Here is a 22,997-nt window from a genome sequence, read left to right as displayed (position 1 = left end):
AATCCACCAGACTGGTTTCCTCGCACAGAGCCACTGAACAGAGACACTGTTGTACAAAAGGAAAGAGATTTTATTCACAGTTTGTCCCTTTTATTTTTACAGAGTAAAGGCTAGGAAGAGTCCAGCTTATGGAAAAAAGAGGATTTAATGGTTGCAGGAAGGAGCGGAGGGAAAGCAATCGAAGACTTGAATGTTTTCTTTCGGCCCTTTCTCTCCCCTCCTTCAATTTCTTTTTTTTTTTTTTTTTTTTCACTTTTCAAGGAAGATAAGTTGTCGTCACTTTGAGGAGGCAACTTTTTCCTTTCTAACCTGTAACTGCTCCCCCTCCTCTCCCCCTTCACACCCGAGAGGACGTCTTCAAAATTTAGAATGAGGTCCTCTCACTGTGCGCTCCCCCCTGCCCGGCAGTGAACCTGTCTCCTCAGAGGGACACAGTTCATGCACACACCTCAGAGATGGACGTGACAGAGCAGACAGAGAGTTAGAGGTGAGAAGACAGAAGACGGTTGCAAGGAAAGAAAAGGTTTTTGAGAAAAGTTTGTGGATGGAAATGATGTTACAGGATCCTTTTATTGGAAATCAGCCCTATTCCCCATAAGCAAACATAGACACCCCATGGGCATCAGCCCTCTCATGTGTCAGAGTGACAAGTCTTTGGTTTGACCACGAACGGCTGAGCACATGGGTTTACACGGAAGGTGGGCGAGGAGGAAGAGGAGGAAAGAAGAGGGCAGGGAAGGCAGAAAAGCAAAGGGATTGCTGTCTTTTTTGTCTTCTATAGCTTTCTCTTTACTCCTCCTTCTCCTCTCCGTGTGTGATGACGTAGCAGATGTTCTTGTAGTCTACGTTGCCGGCAACATCTGGGGGGAAGGCGGACCACATGTTCTTGATCTGAGGGAGAGAATGAAGGTTGGATATTCAGAATGGCGTTAGAATGTAGCTATACTGATATTCTTCAAAAGAATGCAGCATGTCTTTGGGACACCGGTCAAGTTATCCACTCACTGTTACAGAGAGCTCCCACTTTAAAGCAGCTTACTCTATGAAACCGTTTAGTTTTTAGCCAAAGTAAACCTCTCAGTCTTGAGCAATGGATGGATTTAGTATGCAGACATACGGAAGTGACATTTCCCCCATGAAATAAGGGAAAGTTATCTGCAATAAATGAAACACTTTTACAGTCACTATAAAGGCAGTTGACTAAGAAGAGAATACCCACTTGGATCCCATACTTTGTTCATGTTTTACCGTTCTTCTGTAAAATATTTTCAATTAACGCATTAAAAGCAAATCAATATGTTACAGGTGGATGATTGTCTGACTATTAGCGCTTCAGAATATGTTGAATATAAGACCAGTCTGCCAAAAACGTGCAGTTCTCCTGTAACTTTACCTCCTCCTTGGAGAACCTGTCGCACTGAGTGGTCAGGAGCTCCTCAAGGCTGGAATGAGTGAACAGACAGATTTTGGGAGTCAAACAATGAATTGGACATATATGGTTAACATTGAAATCTTTAAAAAAAAAAGATTGCTCACAATCCCTTCTTGATGGTTCCAGTACCCTCGGGGTCCAGGACCTTGAAAGCGGTAAGAATAACGTCCTCGGGGTCAGCACCTGACGAGGACAAGACAGAAAGGTTAGTTAACCCTAACTACCAAAGAGTAATGCAAAACTATGAAAAGGAAACTCAAAACTCTGAAAAGGAGACTCAAAACTTCCAAAAAGAGACACAAAACATCCTCAAAGAGATGCAAAACAACTACGAGAGATCCAAAACACCCTTTACATGTCTGTGCCCAGGGGTCCATTGTCTCATAACCTGTCCATTTCTATACCACACAATACAAATACTCTATTATGAGTAAAAAGCCCTGCATCCAAATCTTAACATATTGTGCATATTATAATATTTTTGGATCTATTGATATGTAAGAAGCCATTTAATGTTGCAGTTGGTCGCAGTAGAGCTTATTTTAAATACTTCCGACACTGTTGGGTAGTTTAATCTATAAAAATGCATCATATGTTATAAAACTAATATGTTTTGTATATGAAATCTTAAAAGTAACTATTGTTGTAAATAAATACAGTTGAGTAAAAATTGTAAATTTCCCTCTGAAACTTTGGAGTATAAAGCTACAGAAAATGGAAATACTCAAGTACATCAAAATTATACCTAGGAAGAGTACTTGAGTCCACTGTTGACTAAATATCCTTTTTTTTTACGTTATAATGTAAATATTAATTAATGTATAAAGCTTTGGGAGAAAGAGTTGATGAAAATGAGACACCCACCCTTCAGCTTCTCTCCGAACATGGTAAGGAAGACGGTGAAGTTGATGGGACCGCTGGCCTCCTTGATCATGGCGTCCAGCTCCTCATTCTTGGTGTTCAGCTGGCCTGAACAAGATCCAAAAACAAATTTGGATCAGTACAAGAGACCATGAAACGAGTAGCCACGCATGCTTCTCCACTGTAGATTCATCCCAACAGCGCTCACCCATTGAAGCCAGCACGTCCCTCAGGTCATCTTTGCTGATGATACCATCTCTGTTCTGGTCAATGATTGTGAAAGCCTACAAAGAGGAGAAGCAGACTGGGTTCATTACTTAAAACTGATGAGGTGAGACCTTTTTCAGGGACTCTTCTGTCCTCACTTTGTCCAGCTTGTGAGTATCTGTGACGCAGGGCTTTATAAATGTTGTCAGAGGATATTGTGCAAGAAAAAGGCTGCACCCGAAAAGTCCACTCTGACTGTGGTGGCCTTGTGGGGTGTGGGGTGGGAGGTGGGGGGTTGAGGAGGGGGTGGGGGGAGCTGGGGGTGCTTAAGGTAGCCCCGAGTCTTTCCTTACATGTTAATTTGGGAAAGCATCATTAGGGAACAGCTGCCTGATCCACTCTGAAACTTAATCTCTTGAACTAGAACTCATTTCTCATCTCTCCCCCTGCCTTCCTATTTCTTACTCTCTCTCTCACACACACACACACACACACACACACACACACACACACACACACACACACTTGCCCTCGCTCTGCTATCTTTCCATCTGTGCAATGTGCTAAGATCACCGCAATCATCGTGTCATACATTCCCAAAGTGGCACTGAAGACGCCCATATCACTTATAGCAGGAGGCATGTTTCCTCTGTTGCCAGCACATATCCCTTGACAACACATTACAGACACCGACACCATCTTTATCCAAGCACAGCTGAAGAAAATCTAAACTGCCTGACCTTACTGAACCCCAACACACGTCCTTCACACTTTCTCCATTTGGACTTTCTGTCTCTGCTTATCAAATGACGTTCAATAAAAGATGAACGCAAGAACGTTTTGAAAACAACAAATGTCCTCTTTTCTTTCCTCTCCTCACATTCTCTGTTCTGCATCACAACATAGGTCCGGTTGTTCTGCGTGTCCTCGCAGCCTTCAGCCTTAAAAAGATGTTTGAGCGACAGCTGGGAGTTGGGGGGGGGGGGGGGGTCAAAGGGGAACGATATGTGGAGAGCTTCAAATGGTGACAGGAATTTCGGAGCTCCTCCTAATGACATTCTTGTGCTTATTGAATTGTCAGGGGAGAAGAGGAGATGCACGCCAAAATAGCAACTGCTGTGAAAATGGATCCAAGAGCTGCATAGCAAAACTCTAATTTTTAATGCAGGCTCTTTAAATCTATGTGTCTGTCCAATAACTAGAAACAAACACAGACGTCTGCTGCTCCCTGATGCTCATACAGTAGAAAACGAGGCGCTCCTGCAGCGATGGAGTGTCGCTGTGTGGCCGGACAAACCTCACCTCTTTGTACTCCTGAATCTGGCTCTGCTCAAACATGGAGAACACGTTGGAGGAACCGCTGTCTCCTGCTGCCTGCCTCCTCTTTGCCCTCTTTGGTGCCTGGAGGACAAACACATGAGTGAAAACCTGAAGAAAAAACTCACAGTGATGCTACTGAGTTCCAAACCTTTTTGGCTTGTGGCCCCTAAAGATTAAACAATGTATACACTCATATATATCCACCATATATCCTATGAACATCTTTCATTTTCATTGTTTCATTTGAGTAATTGTTAGAGGCCAAAAAGGGTAAAACTACAAAAACAGATATCAGAATTATATAGCAGAACAATTTTCCTTCCAATCAATTGTGTCCCTCAGATTTATGTCAAGAGGTCATAACAGGTTGAGAACATGAGATGCACATGGGTTGTTTGGTTATCCTCCATATTGGTTATCAGAATGGCATGCAATCTGAAGTGCAAACTAGAATTTAACAACCCAAGCATCCTTAAAACTGCATCAACAACAACTGCAATTATCCAAAAATCGAATCGAAGAAATGATTTACTGGAAGTGATGATAAAGGCTCCCATCTTTTTTAAGTTAATATTATTTCAAGCTTCCACAAAAAAAAAGAAAAATGCAGATAAGAGTTAATCCATGGGGTTGGTTTGATATTTCCACCAGAAGAGTGCAGAGATGTGGGAAACCTGGTACTCACCATCTTGAGACGGTATGAGTGGAGGTTTGGCTGATCAAGGAGGAGAAGACAGTATGAAGCCGCGTTTTACGGACATCCCCAGAGGCTTATATACCCCTCCGCAGGCCGGTCTAACTTTAGCCACAGCCTCAAGTTTGGATGGGGATAAAAAAGAGAGAGAGGGTGAGCTGGAGAGAGAGAAGGGGGGAGGAGAGAGAGAGAGGATGGTCAAGGATGAACTGATGGCTAAAGGGAAGGAGACAGAATGGCGGGGGAGCGTATCACCTTACAGGAGATCAGAAATAGACCCAGGAGTCTTGGAATTAAGTAAACCTGATAGCTGAGGGACCATATTGCAGGTCTGCAGTCCCACGTGGACTAATAAGGACATTCGGGACATAGATGCTTGTTAGACCGGTGGACACTGTCCCTCCACCCTCCTTCCGTCCACCTCCATCTGCCTGCAGAGAGGAGCAGCAACCACTGGCTGACTTTATTTTTGGTTTGTGATGTCCATTGCTATATTACGGACTGAGATACAAGCATTCTATAAGCTCAGCAGCCGATGCAGCTCTTACCCTGTATGTACACAGCTCCGCGCGCTTATTTTAAGTTGTAATGATGCTCATGTCAAATCTGGGATTTTCCCATAGACGATATGATGGAGGAAGCTCTGTAGTAACACAGAGTATCAACTTATTATCATGTATCATCTCATCAAAATATCTCTTCACACACAACAAACAACATGGAAGAACAAATATTTATAGTTTGTCTTTGAAAAACTGCACACAGCGTTATTTAAAATAACTGGGGTGGATTCAAAAATCTATCTTTGGATATGCATGCTCACACAGAATTGTGTGTATAAGAATAAATTACATACTGTAACTTCCTGATGCATTAATACTTACTGGGCTTCACTTTATCAAAGGCACATCTTTAGTTTTTTCCTTTATTACCTCTTATTTATCATAATTAATTTGGGGTATTGACATAACGTATTCATCTAATTAATGACAATAAACTATATACATCATTTTAGTTAACTTAAAAAAGTTATAATTAGTTGTAACAATTTAAAGTTCTGATTCAATGTCATGAATTAAGAAGGTCTTTCTGTTGAATAAACATCATTTTTGTCATTAACATCATTATCTTAGATTGTGAAGCATTGAAAGACATTAAAGAGGCAAAACACAACAAAAGCAGAATAAAAAAAAATTAAAAAGCCCTGATTTAGAAGATACTCCAAATATAATAATATATTATAATATAACTACAATTCACCGTGTGCTATAAGATACAAAGGCAATCTAAAGTAAAAGTAACAATACAACAATACAAAAATACCTCTTAACAAGTAAAAGTCTTGCATTCAAACTTCTGCTTCAGTAAAAATACAGTAAGATCAGAAAAAACTGTACTTAAAGTATAACAAATACTCTTATATCTAACAATATTAGATTACTGTTGCAGCTGGTTGAGGTGGAGCTTCTTTTACTTTATATTATTTTATATAATTTATATAATTAAATAATTATTATATAAATAATATAATTTTCTATTTTCTATAGAAAAGCTAAATTGGTAAAGCAACATGTAACTTTAACTGTCAGAGCGTAAAAAGTACAATATTTGCCTCTAAAATGTTCAGAAGACGTTTAAGGACGCATCTCATTTCATGTGTTTTCTTTATCAGTAGTATTTTATATAAAAGTGGGTTTCTTGTGTCTGTTTTGTTTTTCTTGATAACGAGGTGAGTTTAGTCGTTAAATGACTGACAAGTGAAAGCACCATTAACCTCTGGCTGCAGTCCGGCTTTCTCATCACTACAGAGGTGTGTGTTTGGTCATGAACACTTTCCCACCTGTTTGCCCCCCGACCCCAACTCTCCCGCCATTCCTCCCCCTTAAATACACGGGGATTACTTGGCAGGGTCATGGCAGCTGCATTCCCAGAAGAGCATAAAAGGGACAGCTGAGCTCGACCAAAATAGCTAAATAAACTTGACAGTCTGCCAATGCGCCGGGCCCTGAGAACAAAATTCTTTCCTTCATTAGCTTTTTCAGGTTTTATGTCCACATTTACTTCAGAGATAATCTGCTTTCATTTCATTAATAACTTTGCTAATCTTCTACATTGGAGGACTTTATTTCTGTCCCCTGTCTCAGCTCTCTGATCGTGATTGTTTGTGTTTCCACACTGATGTCTGTTCGTCATGTCTGTTTCCTTTACTTTGGTGTTAAGGACATCCAGAGTCGACGCTGGAGCTGTCAGACCTCCTCTTGTGTTGTGGCCACCTATGACCCCAGGTTCACTAGCTCATCAACACCTCCTCACAGGAATGAAATATGTTCTGACCGCCATTTCCACTTTTAAAGAAGAGGTGCAAGTTTAGACAGATGCTCGACTCCATGAATATATTTTGAAGACTTTGGCTTTACATTCGATATCAATTAAAACCTCTTAAATGAACATTTTTAAAATGATAATTATCTTAAACAATCTTATCTTATAATTATTGATCCACATAAGGGATATTCTGCTGTTAGAGCAGCACAGAAACAGAACAGGTACAAAAAAATATAGAAGTGAAAATGAAAGATAAGAAAAATCTAAATAAAATAAGCGGAATATACAACTGGTATAAGAGTAGAAACTATACAAAACTCTACAAGAACAAAACAAGACAAACATAAAGTGACAAGTTACGAGATATTGTGTCAAGAATAACAACAGCAGGTCTAATAAATGTCAACAGTGTACACCAGAATGAAGTACTGTGAGGAAGTAATGATACTTAGAGTTGTCTGGATTAATATAGCAAATAGAAATGTAATATAGTATATGATGCAGTAACACAGTACAGCATATTAACATAAAATAGAATGATGTTTAGTTTAGTATTGTATGAGGTATAAGATACAGTAATATTTAGATGATGATGATAAAGCTAACAATAATGATAATGCTGATAATAATGATATTGATAATAATTATAGTAAAATTATTATATATTATACACATCAATATGATAATAATTTATAGCATATATCTACATTAATGTGAACAATTTCATCTGTTTTTTTCTGGTTTGTCAAATTCCTTGAAGCCATTTTGCATTCTGTACATTTGTCATTAATTATTTGATAAGGATGATAAATGATCAACATAATAACATGAACTCTAAATGTTTTGTCTTTCTTTTATGTGACAAGATTTGAGGAGGAAAGGAAAGTTTGTTCTATGAAGACATTTTGTGAGAAGAAATAGCAGCTCTCTCTCTCTCTATAAACTCCTCGATATTACTGCAATACGATTTGGTACACGATATAATCCAGTTATCATCATGAGAATAAACTTCGACATCTCAACCTTTTCACAGACCTGTCTGCTGCTGCAGTTTGCTGACTTGACAAGTGTTTCCATACAGATGTGGAAACACTTTTACGATCATTGCTGTAACGTGACGCGTGTCGCCACGCTCCCCTGAAGCCATCTATCACTTTTTAGGTGCATGGTATGTCTGTCTGTAGGGTCAGGAATGTGGAGAAGCTCCCAGCTGATCCTATGGAGGAAGATGAGCTCAGCGAACCTTTGTGACATGTCAGAGAGTTGTATATAATATTCTGTTTGAGGACCTACTGGCCTCAGGTTACCCTGTTTTGTTATTTGACTACATTGTGCTTCATAAATCAGCATGCAGTTAAGTTTATTTTAGGTCAGAGGTCAGATTTAGCTTTTTTTCAGTCTGCTGGCATTGAACATGGAGGAGGCTGATTATTAAACTTCTTAAACTTACACATATTTTTTGAGTCATAGGAAGTTGCTTTGTCTAATGAATACAGTTGATTCAATTTAAATTACAATCAACCCTGTTGTCTGCATCCCACCAGATGCACAGGAGCAGAACCCCCCTTCTCTCCCTCCTCCCACAGAGAAGAATGAACCATATCCGCAGTGAAGGATTATTCACTGTGTCAAATTCTCAATTGTGGCTCAACTTTCAGAAGCCAATCAGACAGCTCAAAGCGCTGTGTCAAATTCCAGGAGCCAATCAGGCTATCCAAAGTTTTGGCATCCAATCAGATGGCTGCGTTGTGTCAATTTCAAAATCTGGAGCCGCCATCTTGGATCCTCGCTACCGAGGGAGCGCTCAGTTCAAGTAGCGACCTGACAGCTGTTACCACGTAAGTACAATACTTTCAATTGTATTCAATTTTATTGATATAGCGCTTGTTAATTTGTGTTAGATATGAATGTAAAACCCATACAAACGTCGGACATTGGTCACACTGACTTTACTGCCGTTATCTAAGTGATGGATGTTCACTAGACCGTAACGTTGCAGTCGGAGCTTTACAGTTCACGGCGTCATTTAAGTCGCAAGTTTGGAAGCATTTAGTCTACCGTGTAACTTATAGTGACGGATAAGGGTGGTGGACAAACCCGTAACTGTATGTAGGGTTGTTTAAAGATAAAGACATACGATAACAACAAAACATTTCCACACATATGAAGCGCCACCATGCCTGTCTATCGGCGGCGGGAGGTAGCTGGGGGCCAAGCTCCTTACAGGGCGAAGAAGGCAGAGGAGGTGGATGCAGAGGCCTGGGCCCACGTCACCTCCGACGGTGGAGGCACCACCAACGCCACCCTCGTCCTGAGCTGAGCCGGTGGAAGATGCAGTTCGGTCGGTATCAGGGCAAGATGGGATCACTGCCTCTTGGAGAACGACGTGAGCAGCAGCACAACCTCTGTGTCGGCCGCTATCCAGAGAGCCAAGAGCGCATCACAGTGAGGGAGTGAAGAGCTGGTAAAGGCGGTAGTTGACTTAGAGAAGTGTAAGTAAAAAGTAAAGTTATATTTAGGTCACAATTTGATAATAACAGAAAGACTTGAATTTTTCTTTTCTTTTCTTTTTTTTTACTTTAAAATGCTTATTTAATTAGAGGAGGAGAGTAAGTTTGGGTTGAATGAAAAACTATCTGATGTCTGCCTGGTGCACATCTCAGGTCCCAGGTAACCCACCTGCCAGCCAAGCACCTTTCAAATCATCACTAATGGGAGCATCTGCAGAGTAATGTTTTCTTCACCATGCTTTCACTAGTCACTTGTCTGCTGCCTGCATCACTCACTCTACATGTCCAATCTGTTGTTGTTGTTGTTGTTGTTGTTGTTGTTGTCGTCGTTGTCGTCGTTGTCGTCGTTGTCGTTGTTGTCGTTGTTGTCGTCATCGTCGTCATAATTTTGTATTCAAAACCCCCTTCTGTGCTCCTGTAGTTTTTATATGCAGCTTGGCTCAATGTGTGTCCATCTCATAATATTAACACAACAATCTCATCTTTTAATTTTACTGTAACATTTTATGTTTCAGATGTACAGGCCTCAGATGTACAGGCCCCTCTTTCGCTCCCGCCACTACCTCCTCCTCCTGCCACCTTCACCTCAGCAGTACCACATCAGGGGGCTGGTGTCTCTGCTGTGCTGGACGAGCCCACAGAGGAGGAGCTGCTGGAGGTCATGCTGGACCAAGAACACCTCGTGCAACTTCCAGCAGCCCTCGTCACGGTTCAGCCTGCAGTGTCACCAGCTCCCTCACCGCCGCCTGCAGCCCGTCGGGTCGTCGCCATGGAGGAACAGGAGGAGTTGTCCGGTCCAGCCTTGGGACCCTGACCCAGTGGTAAGGGTTCAACATGAAGCTTTAAAGTTGTGATGGGTTGTAATCTGAGATGTATTGTTTGATGAAGAGCCTAAGAACAATCTGTGTTTGTCTCCCAGGTTCTCTCAGCAGCAGAGGGATAAAGGGAGGGATGTGCTGCTGCAGGCAACTGGCGTCATCCCTGCAGCAGCTGTTGCCGTCCAGCCTCTACCTCCAGCTAAAGGGCTGTCCTCTGTTCAGGCGGGACAAGGACAGCCCTTCCCCTTCAATGTCCCCGATGAGCAACCAGGACCCTCATCAGGTGCCCCCTGATGAGGAGTGGAGGGAGGAAATGACAAAGAAACACAAGGGGGGCCATGAGGGAGGCTGTGTTTGTTTTATCTTTATTTATTCCTTTGTGTTTGTTTATTTATCATTCTTAAAGTGTTTTGTTATTTAATTTGTTTGTTATAAATAAATGAAATCCCATCTGAAATTTGACAAATTGTCTCATGAATGTGATTTGAAGTTAGCTCATGCATGCGATTTTGAAGGGCTTTAATTTTGAAATGCTACATCAGAATGTCCTGGTTCTCTCTGAGTCACACCTTGAATTGGTCTGCTATCAAACTGAGGTGAAATGATTTTGTAACTATGCACCATTTCCTCTAAAATCCCATCTGCAATTAAACAAATTGTCTTATGAATGTGATTTGAAGTTGGCTCATGCATGAGATTTTGAAGGGCTTAAATTATTTTGAAATGCTTTTGAAAAAGGAGTGATGGGCGCTGAACATAGAGGACACGCTGCAATAATACTATGGTCCTGTCGTGTTTGTACCTGTAGTATGATTGCGAAAGTTCCTTCTGATCACTCTGACAAGCTGAACAGTAGACGGGGAATATGTGCTTACAAAGGGTAGGTTAGAGGTCCGAACTGTAGGTTTAGTTTGCTGAACTGTCCTGTGACATTTTCTAAGTAAGGTCCTAGAGCAACCTCTGCTGGCCAAAGCTAAGAATAACACTGCTAATCACTGCTGCATTCAGACACAATGGGTGTACCTGGAGGAATTTTGTGTGGTTAGCTTTTTAATGTAATATGGTTTGGCGATTGCCCTGCGTACATCACCAATGAATATGAAGGACTTATAAATAAGTAGTTGTGACTCATGTTTCATGCAGTACTTTGTGTGTTTCACTCAATGTTCTGCAATAAGACCACAGCGTCCCTCACTCCATAGACTGGTCATAGAGCGACACCAGCTGGTGAATTTGTGAAACTGCATCGGTATTTTTTTTAACGAAAACAGGAAGCAGGAAGAAACCACATCGTGTGAAAATAAAGAACAGAGTTTTTTCAGTGGAACAAAAACAGTCGTGCTTCTTAAACACACACATGTGAACTCTAGAATGAGTCAGTGCTGATCATGTTTAGAACACAGACAAAAAATAAAGAGGTGGGAGTCAAAGTGTGTCTGTGAGGAATGCAGGCGGAGCTGTGAGTAGCTCACCAATCCTGTCGGACTGACGTCAGTGCTCACTGAATATATTTCCCATCGGCCTCGAGGGCTCCTCAGCAGGGCAGACGGGACCTGAGTTTGGGTAAGACTGTCTCAAATAGATTCTGAAACCGGTGCAGTGTTCGGGGTTCAAATTGCAGCACCAAGACGTCTTCATACTTGTGTTTCCTGCACAGATAGAGACATTCTAACAAGGTTTTAGGTTACCTCACATGCCAACATTCACTGCTACCGTCCTAACGGTGTTTACCATGAAGTGGACCTATATATAGCCCTCAGTTAGAGTTGTTAGTTGTGTTATTTCGATAGCACATATACTAAAATTGGAACGATACAGAGAAGATTAGCATGGCCCCTGCGCAAGGATGACACGCAAATTCGTGAAGCGTTCCTTATTTTTTAACCCTAACCCCTAACCCTAGTTTTTTCCCCAAGGTCCTGGACACTCCGGACCGACACCAATCGAACCGCAATGGCCGCTTCAGTGGGGGTAGGGCCCACTTACAAGGATGTAAGACCTCCCTCTCACCCTAACCCTAACCCTAGATTCAGAAATCTCAATTTGGATTTTTTTTCCCAAGGGCCTGGACACTCTGGACCGACACCAATCGAACCGCAATGGCCGCTTCAGTGGGGGTAGAGCCCACTTTCAAGGCTCTAGGACCTTCCTCTCACCCTAACCCTAACCCTAGTTTCAGAAGTCTCAATTTGGAATTTTTTTCCCCAAGGTCTTGGACACTCTGGACTGACACCAATCGAACCGCAATGGCCGCTTCACTGGGGGTAGAGCCCACTTCCAAGGCTCTAGGACCTTCCTCTCACCCTAACCCTAACCCTAGATTCAGAAATCTCAATTTGGAGTTTTTTTCCCAAGGGCCTGGACACTCTGGACCGACACCAATCGAACCGCAATTACCGCTTCAATGGGGGTAGAGCCCACTTCCAAGGCTCTGGGACCTTCCTCTCACCCTAACCCTAACCCTAGTTTCAGAAATCTCAATTTGGAATTTTTTTCGCCAAGGTCCTAGACACTCTGGACCGACACCAATCGAACCGCAATGGCCGCTTCAGTGGGGGTAGAGCCCACTTCCAAGGCTCTAGGACCTTCCTCTCACCCTAACCCTAACCCTAGTTTCAGAAATCTCAATTTGGAAAAAAAATTTCCCAAGGGCTTGGACACTCTGGACCGACACCAATCGAACCTTAATGGCCGCTTCAGTGGGGGTACAGCCCACTTCCAAGGTTCTAGGACCTTACTCTCACCCTAACCCTAACCCTAGATTCAGAAATCTCAATTTGGAATTTTTTTCCCAAGGGCCTGGACACTCTGGACCGACACCAATCGAACCGCAATGGCCGCTTCAGTGGGGGTAGAGCCCACTTTCAAGGCTCTAGGATCTTCCTCTCACCCTAACCCTAACCCTAGTTTCAGAAGTCTCAATTTGGAATTTTTTTTCGTAAAGGTCCTAGACACTCTGGACCGACACCAATCGAACCGCAATGGCCGCTTCAGTGGGGGTAGAGCCCACTTCCAAGGCTCTAGGACCTTCCTCTCACCCTAACCCTAACCCTAGTTTCAGAAATCTCAATTTGGAATTTTTTTCCCAAGGGCCTGGACACTCTGGACCGACACCAATCGAACCGCAATGGCCGCTTCAGTGGGGGTAGGGCCCACTTCCAAGGATCTAAGACCTCCCTCTCACCCTAACCCTAACCCTAGATTCAGAAATCTCAATTTGGATTTTTTTTCCCAAGGGCCTGGACACTCTGGACCGACACCAATCGAACCGCAATGGCCGCTTCAGTGGGGGTAGAGCCCACTTTCAAGGCTCTAGGACCTTCCTCTTACCCTAACCCTAACCCTAGTTTCAGAAGTCTCAATTTGGAATTTTTTTCCCCAAGGTCTTGGACACTCTGGACCGACACCAATCGAACCGCAATTACCGCTTCAATGGGGGTAGAGCCCACTTCCAAGGCTCTGGGACCTTCCTCTCACCCTAACCCTAACCCTAGTTTCAGAAATCTCAATTTGGAATTTTTTTCGCCAAGGTCCTAGACACTCTGGACCGACACCAATCGAACCGCAATGGCCGCTTCAGTGGGGGTAGAGCCCACTTCCAAGGCTCTAGGACCTTCCTCTCACCCTAACCCTAACCCTAGTTTCAGAAATCTCAATTTGGAATTTTTTTCCCAAGGGCCTGGACACTCTGGACCGACACCAATCGAACCGCAATGACCGCTTCAGTGGGGGTAGAGCCCACTTTCAAGGCTCTAGGATCTTCCTCTCACCCTAACCCTAACCCTAGATTCAGAAATCTCAATTTGGAGTTTTTTTCCCAAGGGCCTGGACACTCTGGACCGACACCAATCGAACCGCAATTACCGCTTCAATGGGGGTAGAGCCCACTTCCAAGGCTCTGGGACCTTCCTCTCACCCTAACCCTAACCCTAGTTTCAGAAATCTCAATTTGGAATTTTTTTCTTCAAGGTCCTAGACACTCTGGACCGACACCAATCGAACCGCAATGGCCGCTTTAGTGGGGGTAGAGCCCACTTCCAAGGCTCTAGGACCTTCCTCTCACCCTAACCCTAACCCTAGTTTCAGAAATCTCAATTTGGAATTTTTTTCCCAAGGGCCTGGACACTCTGGACCGACACCAATCGAACCGCAATGACCGCTTCAGTGGGGGTAGAGCCCACTTCCAAGGCTCTAGGACCTCCCTCTCACCCTAACCCTAACCCTAGATTCAGAAATCTCAATTTGGAATTTTTTTCCCAAGGGCCTGGACACTCTGGACCGACACCAATCGAACCGCAATGGCCGCTTCAGTGGGGGTAGAGCCCACTTCCAAGGCTCTAGGACCTTCCTCTCACCCTAACCCTAACCCTAGTTTCAGAAATCTCAATTTGGAAAAAAAATTTCCCAAGGGCTTGGACACTCTGGACCGACACCAATCGAACCTTAATGGCCGCTTCAGTGGGGGTACAGCCCACTTCCAAGGTTCTAGGACCTTACTCTCACCCTAACCCTAACCCTAGATTCAGAAATCTCAATTTGGAATTTTTTTCCCAAGGGCCTGGACACTCTGGACCGACACCAATCGAACCGCAATGGCCGCTTCAGTGGGGGTAGAGCCCACTTTCAAGGCTCTAGGATCTTCCTCTCACCCTAACCCTAACCCTAGTTTCAGAAGTCTCAATTTGGAATTTTTTTCCCCAAGGTCTTGGACACTCTGGACCGACACCAATCGAACCGCAATGGCCGCTTCAGTGGGGGTAGAGCACACTTCCAAGGCTCTAGGACCTTCCTCTCACCCTAACCCTAACCCTAGTTTCAGAAATCTCAATTTGGAATTTTTTTTCGTAAAGGTCCTAGACACTCTGGACCGACACCAATCGAACCGCAATGACCTTCCTCTCACTTTTTTCACTGACATTCCTGCAACATTAATTTTGAAAAGTTGATCATGCCAAATTTGTTATCCTGAGGACGTGGGACAACTTTAAGCCCTTTATTGGGGGAATGACACCTTTAATCCTCTTGTCGTCCATCTTTTGCTGCGGTCTTTATCTACGGCTACAAGGCTGGGAATTCAGCTGGTCAAACCGTGGAAATGCTTCACGAATTTGGGTGTCATCCTTTTGCAGGGGCCATGCTAATCTTCTCTGTATTGATTCCAATTTATTAGATGTGCTGCCTTAGCAAGCACATTGACTCACAGGCGCCGCCGACCATTTGAACCCCTTGTTGTCTCAACAACACCTTCACAGCGGTGAGGGCCGGAGGGCCGCAATCCCTATGAAGCGTCACAAGAGCGAGGGGTGAGGTCTGTCCCTGGCAGACGTCAATGTGTTTGCCGGCCAATGTGTTAGCCGTGAGTGCCGGCTAATTCTGTCTGACTGTTTAATCCACAAAAAGGATGAGCTCAAAAGTGTCCTGACACTGTGAGCGGGCCGGTGCCCAAGTTGCCTTTTTGGCAGGGGGCTGGACTTTGGCCCTAGGCAGTTCCTTCCTAAGACACACCCCCAGAATTACTGTGAGCCTGTCTGGCAAACTCTGAGCATCTCTCTGTGAAATCAGCAGTGGGATAAGCCGCACTGTGTAAAGTTGATCATGCCAAATTTGTTATCCTGAGGACGTGGGACAACTTTAAGCCCTTTATTGTGGGAATGACACCTTTAATCCCCTTGTCGTCCATCTTTTGCTGCCATCTTTATCTACGGCTACAAGGCCGGGAATTCAGCTCGGGCTGGTCAAAATGTGGAAACGGTTCACGAATTTGTGTGTCATCCTTTCACAGGGGCCATGCTAATCTTCTCTGTATTGATTCCAATTTTTTAGATGTGCTGCCTTAGCAAGCACATTGACTCACAGGCGCCGCCGACCATTTGAACCCCTTGTTGTCTCAACAACACCTTCACAGCGGTGAGGGCCGGAGGGCCGCAATCCCTATGAAGCGTCACAAGAGCGAGGGGTGAGGTCTGTCCCTGGCAGACGTCAATGTGTTTGCCGGCCAATGTGTTAGCCGTGAGTGCCGGCTAATTCTGTCTGACTGTTTAATCCACAAAAAGGATGAGCTCAAAAGTGTCCTGACACTGTGAGCGGGCCGGTGCCCAAGTTGCCTTTTTGGCAGGGGGCTGGACTTTGGCCCTAGGCAGTTCCTTCCTAAGACACACCCCCAGAATTACTGTGAGCCTGTCTGGCAAACTCTGAGCATCCCTCTGTGAAATCAGCAGTGGGATAAGCCGCACTGTGTAAAGTTGATCATGCCAAATTTGTTATCCTGAGGACGTGGGACAACTTTAAGCCCTTTATTGTGGGAATGACACCTTTAATCCCCTTGTCGTCCATCTTTTGCTGCCGTCTTTATCTACGGCTACAAGGCCGGGAATTCAGCTCGGGCTGGTCAAAATGTGGAAACGCTTCACGAATTTGCGTGTCATCCTTTCGCAGGGGCCATGCTAATCTTCTCTGTATCGATTCCAATTTATTAGATGTGCTGCCTTAGCAAGCACATTGACTCACAGGCGCCGCCGACCATTTGAACCCCTTGTTGTCTCAACAACACCTTCACAGCGGTGAGGGCCGGAGGGCCGCAATCCCTATGAAGCGTCACAAGAGCGAGGGGTGAGGTCTGTCCCTGGCAGACGTCAATGTGTTTGCCGGCCAATGTGTTAGCCGTGAGTGCCGGCTAATTCTGTCTGACTGTTTAATCCACAAAAAGGATGAGCTCAAAAGTGTCCTGACACTGTGAGCGGGCCGGTGCCCAAGTTGCCTTTTTGGCAGGGGGCTGGACTTTGGCCCTAGGCAGTTCCTTCCTAAGACACACCCCCAGAATTACTGTGAGCCTGTCTGGCAAACTCTGAGCATCTCTCTGTGAAATCAGCAGTGGGATAAGCCGCACTGTGTAAAGTTGATCATGCCAAATTTGTTATCCTGAGGACGTGGGACAACTTTAAGCCCTTTATTGTGGGAATGACACCTTTAATCCCCTTGTCGTCCATCTTTTGCTGCCATCTTTATCTACGGCTACAAGGCCGGGAATTCAGCTCGGGCTGGTCAAAATGTGGAAATGCTTCATGAATTTGCGTGTCATCCTTTCGCAGGGACCATGCTAATTTTCTCTGTATTGATTCCAATTTATTAGATGTGCTGCCTTAGCAAGCACATTGACTCACAGGCGCCGCCGACCATTTGAACCCCTTGTTGTCTCAACAACACCTTCACAGCGGTGAGGGCCGGAGGGCCGCAATCCCTATGAAGCGTCACAAGAGCGAGGGGTGAGGTCTGTCCCTGGCAGACGTCAATGTGTTTGCCGGCCAATGTGTTAGCCGTGAGTGCCGGCTAATTCTGTCTGACTGTTTAATCCACAAAAAGGATGAGCTCAAAAGTGTCCTGACACTGTGAGCGGGCCGGTGCCCAAGTTGCCTTTTTGGCAGGGGGCTGGACTTTGGCCCTAGGCAGTTCCTTCCTAAGACACACCCCCAGAATTACTGTGAGCCTGTCTGGCAAACTCTGAGCATCCCTCTGTGAAATCAGCAGTGGGATAAGCCGCACTGTGTAACGTTGGTCATGCCAAATTTGTTATCCTGCGGACGTGGGACAACTTTAAGCCCTTTATTGTGGGAATGACACCTTTAATCCCCTTGTCGTCCATCTTTTGCTGCCGTCTTTATCTACGGCTACAAGGCTGGGAATTCAGCTCGGGCTGGTCAAAATGTGGAAACGCTTCACGAATTTGCGTGTCATCCTTTCGCAGGGGCCATGCTAATCTTCTCTGTATTGATTCCAATTTATTAGATGTGCTGCCTTAGCAAGCACATTGACTCACAGGCGCCGCCGACCATTTGAACCCCTTGTGGTCTCAACAACACCTTCACAGCGGTGAGGGCCGGAGGGCCGCAATCCCTATGAAGCGTCACAAGAGCGAGGGGTGAGGTCTGTCCCTGGCAGACGTCAATGTGTTTGCCGGCCAATGTGTTAGCCGTGAGTGCCGGCTAATTCTGTCTGACTGTTTAATCCACAAAAAGGATGAGCTCAAAAGTGTCCTGACACTGTGAGCGGGCCGGTGCCCAAGTTGCCTTTTTGGCAGGGGGCCGGACTTTGGCCCTAGGCAGTTCCTTCCTAAGACACACCCCCAGAATTACTGTGAGCCTGTCTGGCAAACTCTGAGCATCCCTCTGTGAAATCAGCAGTGGGATAAGCCGCACTGTGTAAAGTTGATCATGCCAAATTTGTTATCCTGAGGACGTGGGACAACTTTAAGCCCTTTATTGTGGGAATGACACCTTTAATCCCCTTGTCGTCCATCTTTTGCTGCCGTCTTTATCTACGGCTACAAGGCCGGGAATTCAGCTTGGGCTGGTCAAAATGTGGAAACGCTTCACGAATTTGCGTGTCATCCTTTCGCAGGGGCCATGCTAATCTTCTCTGTATTGATTCCAATTTATTAGATGTGCTGCCTTAGCAAGCACATTGACTCACAGGCGCCGCCGACCATTTGAACCCCTTGTTGTCTCAACAACACCTTCACAGCGGTGAGGGCCGGAGGGCCGCAATCCCTATGAAGCGTCACAAGAGCGAGGGGTGAGGTCTGTCCCTGGCAGACGTCAATGTGTTTGCCGGCCAATGTGTTAGCCGTGAGTGCCGGCTAATTCTGTCTGACTGTTTAATCCACAAAAAGGATGAGCTCAAAAGTGTCCTGACACTGTGAGCGGGCCGGTGCCCAAGTTGCCTTTTTGGCAGGGGGCCGGACTTTGGCCCTAGGCAGTTCCTTCCTAAGACACACCCCCAGAATTACTGTGAGCCTGTCTGGCAAACTCTGAGCATCCCTCTGTGAAATCAGCAGTGGGAGAAGCCGCACTGTGTAAAGTTGATCATGCCAAATTTGTTATCCTGAGGACGTGGGACAACTTTAAGCCCTTTATTGTGGGAATGACACCTTTAATCCCCTTGTCGTCCATCTTTTGCTGCCGTCTTTATCTACGGCTACAAGGCCGGGAATTCAGCTCGGGCTGGTCAAAATGTGGAAACGCTTCACGAATTTGCGTGTCATCCTTTCGCAGGGGCCATGCTAATCTTCTCTGTATCGATTCCAATTTATTAGATGTGCTGCCTTAGCAAGCACATTGACTCACAGGCGCCGCCGACCATTTGAACCCCTTGTGGTCTCAACAACACCTTCACAGCGGTGAGGGCCGGAGGGCCGCAATCCCTATGAAGCGTCACAAGAGCGAGGGGTGAGGTCTGTCCCTGGCAGACGTCAATGTGTTTGCCGGCCAATGTGTTAGCCGTGAGTGCCGGCTAATTCTGTCTGACTGTTTAATCCACAAAAAGGATGAGCTCAAAAGTGTCCTGACACTGTGAGCGGGCCGGTGCCCAAGTTGCCTTTTTGGCAGGGGGCTGGACTTTGGCCCTAGGCAGTTCCTTCCTAAGACACACCCCCAGAATTACTGTGAGCCTGTCTGGCAAACTCTGAGCATCTCTCTGTGAAATCAGCAGTGGGATAAGCCGCACTGTGTAAAGTTGATCATGCCAAATTTGTTATCCTGAGGACGTGGGACAACTTTAAGCCCTTTATTGTGGGAATGACACCTTTAATCCCCTTGTCGTCCATCTTTTGCTGCCATCTTTATCTACGGCTACAAGGCCGGGAATTCAGCTCGGGCTGGTCAAAATGTGGAAATGCTTCATGAATTTGCGTGTCATCCTTTCGCAGGGACCATGCTAATTTTCTCTGTATTGATTCCAATTTATTAGATGTGCTGCCTTAGCAAGCACATTGACTCACAGGCGCCGCCGACCATTTGAACCCCTTGTTGTCTCAACAACACCTTCACAGCGGTGAGGGCCGGAGGGCCGCAATCCCTATGAAGCGTCACAAGAGCGAGGGGTGAGGTCTGTCCCTGGCAGACGTCAATGTGTTTGCCGGCCAATGTGTTAGCCGTGAGTGCCGGCTAATTCTGTCTGACTGTTTAATCCACAAAAAGGATGAGCTCAAAAGTGTCCTGACACTGTGAGCGGGCCGGTGCCCAAGTTGCCTTTTTGGCAGGGGGCTGGACTTTGGCCCTAGGCAGTTCCTTCCTAAGACACACCCCCAGAATTACTGTGAGCCTGTCTGGCAAACTCTGAGCATCCCTCTGTGAAATCAGCAGTGGGATAAGCCGCACTGTGTAACGTTGGTCATGCCAAATTTGTTATCCTGCGGACGTGGGACAACTTTAAGCCCTTTATTGTGGGAATGACACCTTTAATCCCCTTGTCGTCCATCTTTTGCTGCCGTCTTTATCTACGGCTACAAGGCTGGGAATTCAGCTCGGGCTGGTCAAAATGTGGAAACGCTTCACGAATTTGCGTGTCATCCTTTCGCAGGGGCCATGCTAATCTTCTCTGTATTGATTCCAATTTATTAGATGTGCTGCCTTAGCAAGCACATTGACTCACAGGCGCCGCCGACCATTTGAACCCCTTGTGGTCTCAACAACACCTTCACAGCGGTGAGGGCCAGAGGGCCGCAATCCCTATGAAGCGTCACAAGAGCGAGGGGTGAGGTCTGTCCCTGGCAGACGTCAATGTGTTTGCCGGCCAATGTGTTAGCCGTGAGTGCCGGCTAATTCTGTCTGACTGTTTAATCCACAAAAAGGATGAGCTCAAAAGTGTCCTGACACTGTGAGCGGGCCGGTGCCCAAGTTGCCTTTTTGGCAGGGGGCCGGACTTTGGCCCTAGGCAGTTCCTTCCTAAGACACACCCCCAGAATTACTGTGAGCCTGTCTGGCAAACTCTGAGCATCCCTCTGTGAAATCAGCAGTGGGATAAGCCGCACTGTGTAAAGTTGATCATGCCAAATTTGTTATCCTGAGGACGTGGGACAACTTTAAGCCCTTTATTGTGGGAATGACACCTTTAATCCCCTTGTCGTCCATCTTTTGCTGCCGTCTTTATCTACGGCTACAAGGCCGGGAATTCAGCTCGGGCTGGTCAAAATGTGGAAACGCTTCACGAATTTGCGTGTCATCCTTTCGCAGGGGCCATGCTAATCTTCTCTGTATCGATTCCAATTTATTAGATGTGCTGCCTTAGCAAGCACATTGACTCACAGGCGCCGCCGACCATTTGAACCCCTTGTTGTCTCAACAACACCTTCACAGCGGTGAGGGCCGGAGGGCCGCAATCCCTATGAAGCGTCACAAGAGCGAGGGGTGAGGTCTGTCCCTGGCAGACGTCAATGTGTTTGCCGGCCAATGTGTTAGCCGTGAGTGCCGGCTAATTCTGTCTGACTGTTTAATCCACAAAAAGGATGAGCTCAAAAGTGTCCTGACACTGTGAGCGGGCCGGTGCCCAAGTTGCCTTTTTGGCAGGGGGCCGGACTTTGGCCCTAGGCAGTTCCTTCCTAAGACACACCCCCAGAATTACTGTGAGCCTGTCTGGCAAACTCTGAGCATCCCTCTGTGAAATCAGCAGTGGGAGAAGCCGCACTGTGTAAAGTTGATCATGCCAAATTTGTTATCCTGAGGACGTGGGACAACTTTAAGCCCTTTATTGTGGGAATGACACCTTTAATCCCCTTGTCGTCCATCTTTTGCTGCCGTCTTTATCTACGGCTACAAGGCCGGGAATTCAGCTCGGGCTGGTCAAAATGTGGAAATGCTTCACGAATTTGCGTGTCATCCTTTCGCAGGGGCCATGCTAATCTTCTCTGTATCGATTCCAATTTATTAGATGTGCTGCCTTAGCAAGCACATTGACTTGCAGGCGCCGCCGACCATTTGAACCCCTTGTGGTCTCAACAACACCTTCACAGCGGTGAGGGCCGGAGGGCCGCAATCCCTATGAAGCGTCACAAGAGCGAGGGGTGAGGTCTGTCCCTGGCAGACGTCAATGTGTTTGCCGGCCAATGTGTTAGCCGTGAGTGCCGGCTAATTCTGTCTGACTGTTTAATCCACAAAAAGGATGAGCTCAAAAGTGTCCTGACACTGTGAGCGGGCCGGTGCCCAAGTTGCCTTTTTGGCAGGGGGCCGGACTTTGGCCCTAGGCAGTTCCTTCCTAAGACACACCCCCAGAATTACTGTGAGCCTGTCTGGCAAACTCTGAGCATCCCTCTGTGAAATCAGCAGTGGGATAAGCCGCACTGTGTAAAGTTGATCATGCCAAATTTGTTATCCTGAGGACGTGGGACAATTTTAAGCCCTTTATTGTGGGAATGACACCTTTAATCCCCTTGTCGTCCATCTTTTGCTGCCGTCTTTATCTACGGCTACAAGGCCGGGAATTCAGCTCGGGCTGGTCAAAATGTGGAAACGCTTCACGAATTTGCGTGTCATCCTTTCGCAGGGGCCATGTTAATCTTCTCTGTATTGATTCCAATTTATTAGATGTGCTGCCTTAGCAAGCACATTGACTCACAGGCGCCGCCGACCATTTGAACCCCTTGTTGTCTCAACAACACCTTCACAGCGGTGAGGGCCGGAGGGCCGCAATCCCTATGAAGCGTCACAAGAGCGAGGGGTGAGGTCTGTCCCTGGCAGACGTCAATGTGTTTGCCGGCCAATGTGTTAGCCGTGAGTGCCGGCTAATTCTGTCTGACTGTTTAATCCACAAAAAGGATGAGCTCAAAAGTGTCCTGACACTGTGAGCGGGCCGGTGCCCAAGTTGCCTTTTTGGCCGGGGGCCGGACTTTGGCCCTAGGCAGTTCCTTCCTAAGACACACCCCCAGAATTACTGTGAGCCTGTCTGGCAAACTCTGAGCATCCCTCTGTGAAATCAGCAGTGGGAGAAGCCGCACTGTGTAAAGTTGATCATGCCAAATTTGTTATCCTGAGGACGTGGGACAACTTTAAGCCCTTTATTGT

At 45.9% G+C, this 22,997-nt stretch overlaps 2 protein-coding genes and 13 non-coding genes across 19 annotated transcripts; 2 read left to right on the top strand and 13 right to left on the bottom strand.

Annotated features, from left to right (window-relative positions):
• Nucleotides 1–207: 207 nt before the first annotated feature.
• mylpfa (myosin light chain, phosphorylatable, fast skeletal muscle a) lies at nucleotides 208–4,614 on the bottom strand. Its single transcript, XM_068727999.1, has 7 exons — nucleotides 4,506–4,614; nucleotides 3,803–3,901; nucleotides 2,502–2,577; nucleotides 2,297–2,401; nucleotides 1,537–1,615; nucleotides 1,394–1,442; nucleotides 208–891 (listed from the first exon to the last, which is right to left on the bottom strand). Exons 1-7 carry the CDS (start codon nucleotides 4,506–4,508, stop codon nucleotides 790–792), a joined length of 513 nt encoding a protein of 170 aa, XP_068584100.1. The 5' UTR covers nucleotides 4,509–4,614; the 3' UTR covers nucleotides 208–789.
• Nucleotides 4,615–8,635: 4,021 nt separating this feature from the next.
• On the top strand, nucleotides 8,636–10,795 carry LOC137885630 (uncharacterized). 5 transcript variants are annotated; one of them, XM_068727960.1, is made up of 5 exons: nucleotides 8,636–8,677; nucleotides 9,009–9,331; nucleotides 9,503–9,567; nucleotides 9,865–10,170; nucleotides 10,269–10,792. In XM_068727960.1, the coding sequence occupies exons 3-5, from the start codon at nucleotides 9,551–9,553 to the stop codon at nucleotides 10,459–10,461; spliced, it is 516 nt and encodes a 171-aa protein (XP_068584061.1). In that variant the 5' UTR covers nucleotides 8,636–8,677; nucleotides 9,009–9,331; nucleotides 9,503–9,550; the 3' UTR covers nucleotides 10,462–10,792. The 5 variants fall into 5 exon arrangements, 3 of the variants coding, with proteins under 3 accessions (XP_068584061.1, XP_068584060.1, XP_068584059.1); XM_068727959.1 differs by having other exon boundaries at nucleotides 9,440–9,567; XR_011104837.1 differs by having other exon boundaries at nucleotides 9,009–9,509; nucleotides 10,269–10,795.
• A 1,147-nt stretch (nucleotides 10,796–11,942) lies between these two features.
• Nucleotides 11,943–12,048, top strand: LOC137885731 (U6 spliceosomal RNA). The gene has a single exon (XR_011104847.1). It is a non-coding gene; the product is annotated as a U6 spliceosomal RNA (small nuclear RNA).
• A 3,203-nt stretch (nucleotides 12,049–15,251) lies between these two features.
• Nucleotides 15,252–15,358, bottom strand: LOC137885750 (U6 spliceosomal RNA). The gene has a single exon (XR_011104865.1). It is a non-coding gene; the product is annotated as a U6 spliceosomal RNA (small nuclear RNA).
• Nucleotides 15,359–15,904: 546 nt separating this feature from the next.
• On the bottom strand, nucleotides 15,905–16,011 carry LOC137885751 (U6 spliceosomal RNA). The gene has a single exon (XR_011104866.1). It is a non-coding gene; the product is annotated as a U6 spliceosomal RNA (small nuclear RNA).
• A 546-nt stretch (nucleotides 16,012–16,557) lies between these two features.
• Nucleotides 16,558–16,664, bottom strand: LOC137885796 (U6 spliceosomal RNA). Its single transcript, XR_011104911.1, has one exon. It is a non-coding gene; the product is annotated as a U6 spliceosomal RNA (small nuclear RNA).
• Nucleotides 16,665–17,210: 546 nt separating this feature from the next.
• LOC137885753 (U6 spliceosomal RNA) lies at nucleotides 17,211–17,317 on the bottom strand. The gene has a single exon (XR_011104868.1). It is a non-coding gene; the product is annotated as a U6 spliceosomal RNA (small nuclear RNA).
• Nucleotides 17,318–17,863: 546 nt separating this feature from the next.
• On the bottom strand, nucleotides 17,864–17,970 carry LOC137885746 (U6 spliceosomal RNA). Its single transcript, XR_011104861.1, has one exon. It is a non-coding gene; the product is annotated as a U6 spliceosomal RNA (small nuclear RNA).
• A 546-nt stretch (nucleotides 17,971–18,516) lies between these two features.
• Nucleotides 18,517–18,623, bottom strand: LOC137885745 (U6 spliceosomal RNA). Its single transcript, XR_011104860.1, has one exon. It is a non-coding gene; the product is annotated as a U6 spliceosomal RNA (small nuclear RNA).
• Nucleotides 18,624–19,169: 546 nt separating this feature from the next.
• LOC137885795 (U6 spliceosomal RNA) lies at nucleotides 19,170–19,276 on the bottom strand. Its single transcript, XR_011104910.1, has one exon. It is a non-coding gene; the product is annotated as a U6 spliceosomal RNA (small nuclear RNA).
• A 546-nt stretch (nucleotides 19,277–19,822) lies between these two features.
• Nucleotides 19,823–19,929, bottom strand: LOC137885752 (U6 spliceosomal RNA). Its single transcript, XR_011104867.1, has one exon. It is a non-coding gene; the product is annotated as a U6 spliceosomal RNA (small nuclear RNA).
• A 546-nt stretch (nucleotides 19,930–20,475) lies between these two features.
• Nucleotides 20,476–20,582, bottom strand: LOC137885744 (U6 spliceosomal RNA). The gene has a single exon (XR_011104859.1). It is a non-coding gene; the product is annotated as a U6 spliceosomal RNA (small nuclear RNA).
• A 546-nt stretch (nucleotides 20,583–21,128) lies between these two features.
• On the bottom strand, nucleotides 21,129–21,235 carry LOC137885794 (U6 spliceosomal RNA). The gene has a single exon (XR_011104909.1). It is a non-coding gene; the product is annotated as a U6 spliceosomal RNA (small nuclear RNA).
• Nucleotides 21,236–21,781: 546 nt separating this feature from the next.
• LOC137885804 (U6 spliceosomal RNA) lies at nucleotides 21,782–21,888 on the bottom strand. The gene has a single exon (XR_011104918.1). It is a non-coding gene; the product is annotated as a U6 spliceosomal RNA (small nuclear RNA).
• A 546-nt stretch (nucleotides 21,889–22,434) lies between these two features.
• Nucleotides 22,435–22,541, bottom strand: LOC137885748 (U6 spliceosomal RNA). The gene has a single exon (XR_011104863.1). It is a non-coding gene; the product is annotated as a U6 spliceosomal RNA (small nuclear RNA).
• Nucleotides 22,542–22,997: the final 456 nt, after the last annotated feature.

This window comes from Cebidichthys violaceus, unplaced genomic scaffold (genome assembly GCF_023349555.1).
Source record: "Cebidichthys violaceus isolate CVI_PGR_0920_01 unplaced genomic scaffold, fCebVio1.0.p SCAF_40, whole genome shotgun sequence".
NCBI lineage: Eukaryota > Metazoa > Chordata > Actinopteri > Perciformes > Stichaeidae > Cebidichthys > Cebidichthys violaceus.
The sequence above is the reverse complement of the archived record's forward strand: the minus strand, read 5'-3'. Positions and strand labels throughout refer to the sequence as shown.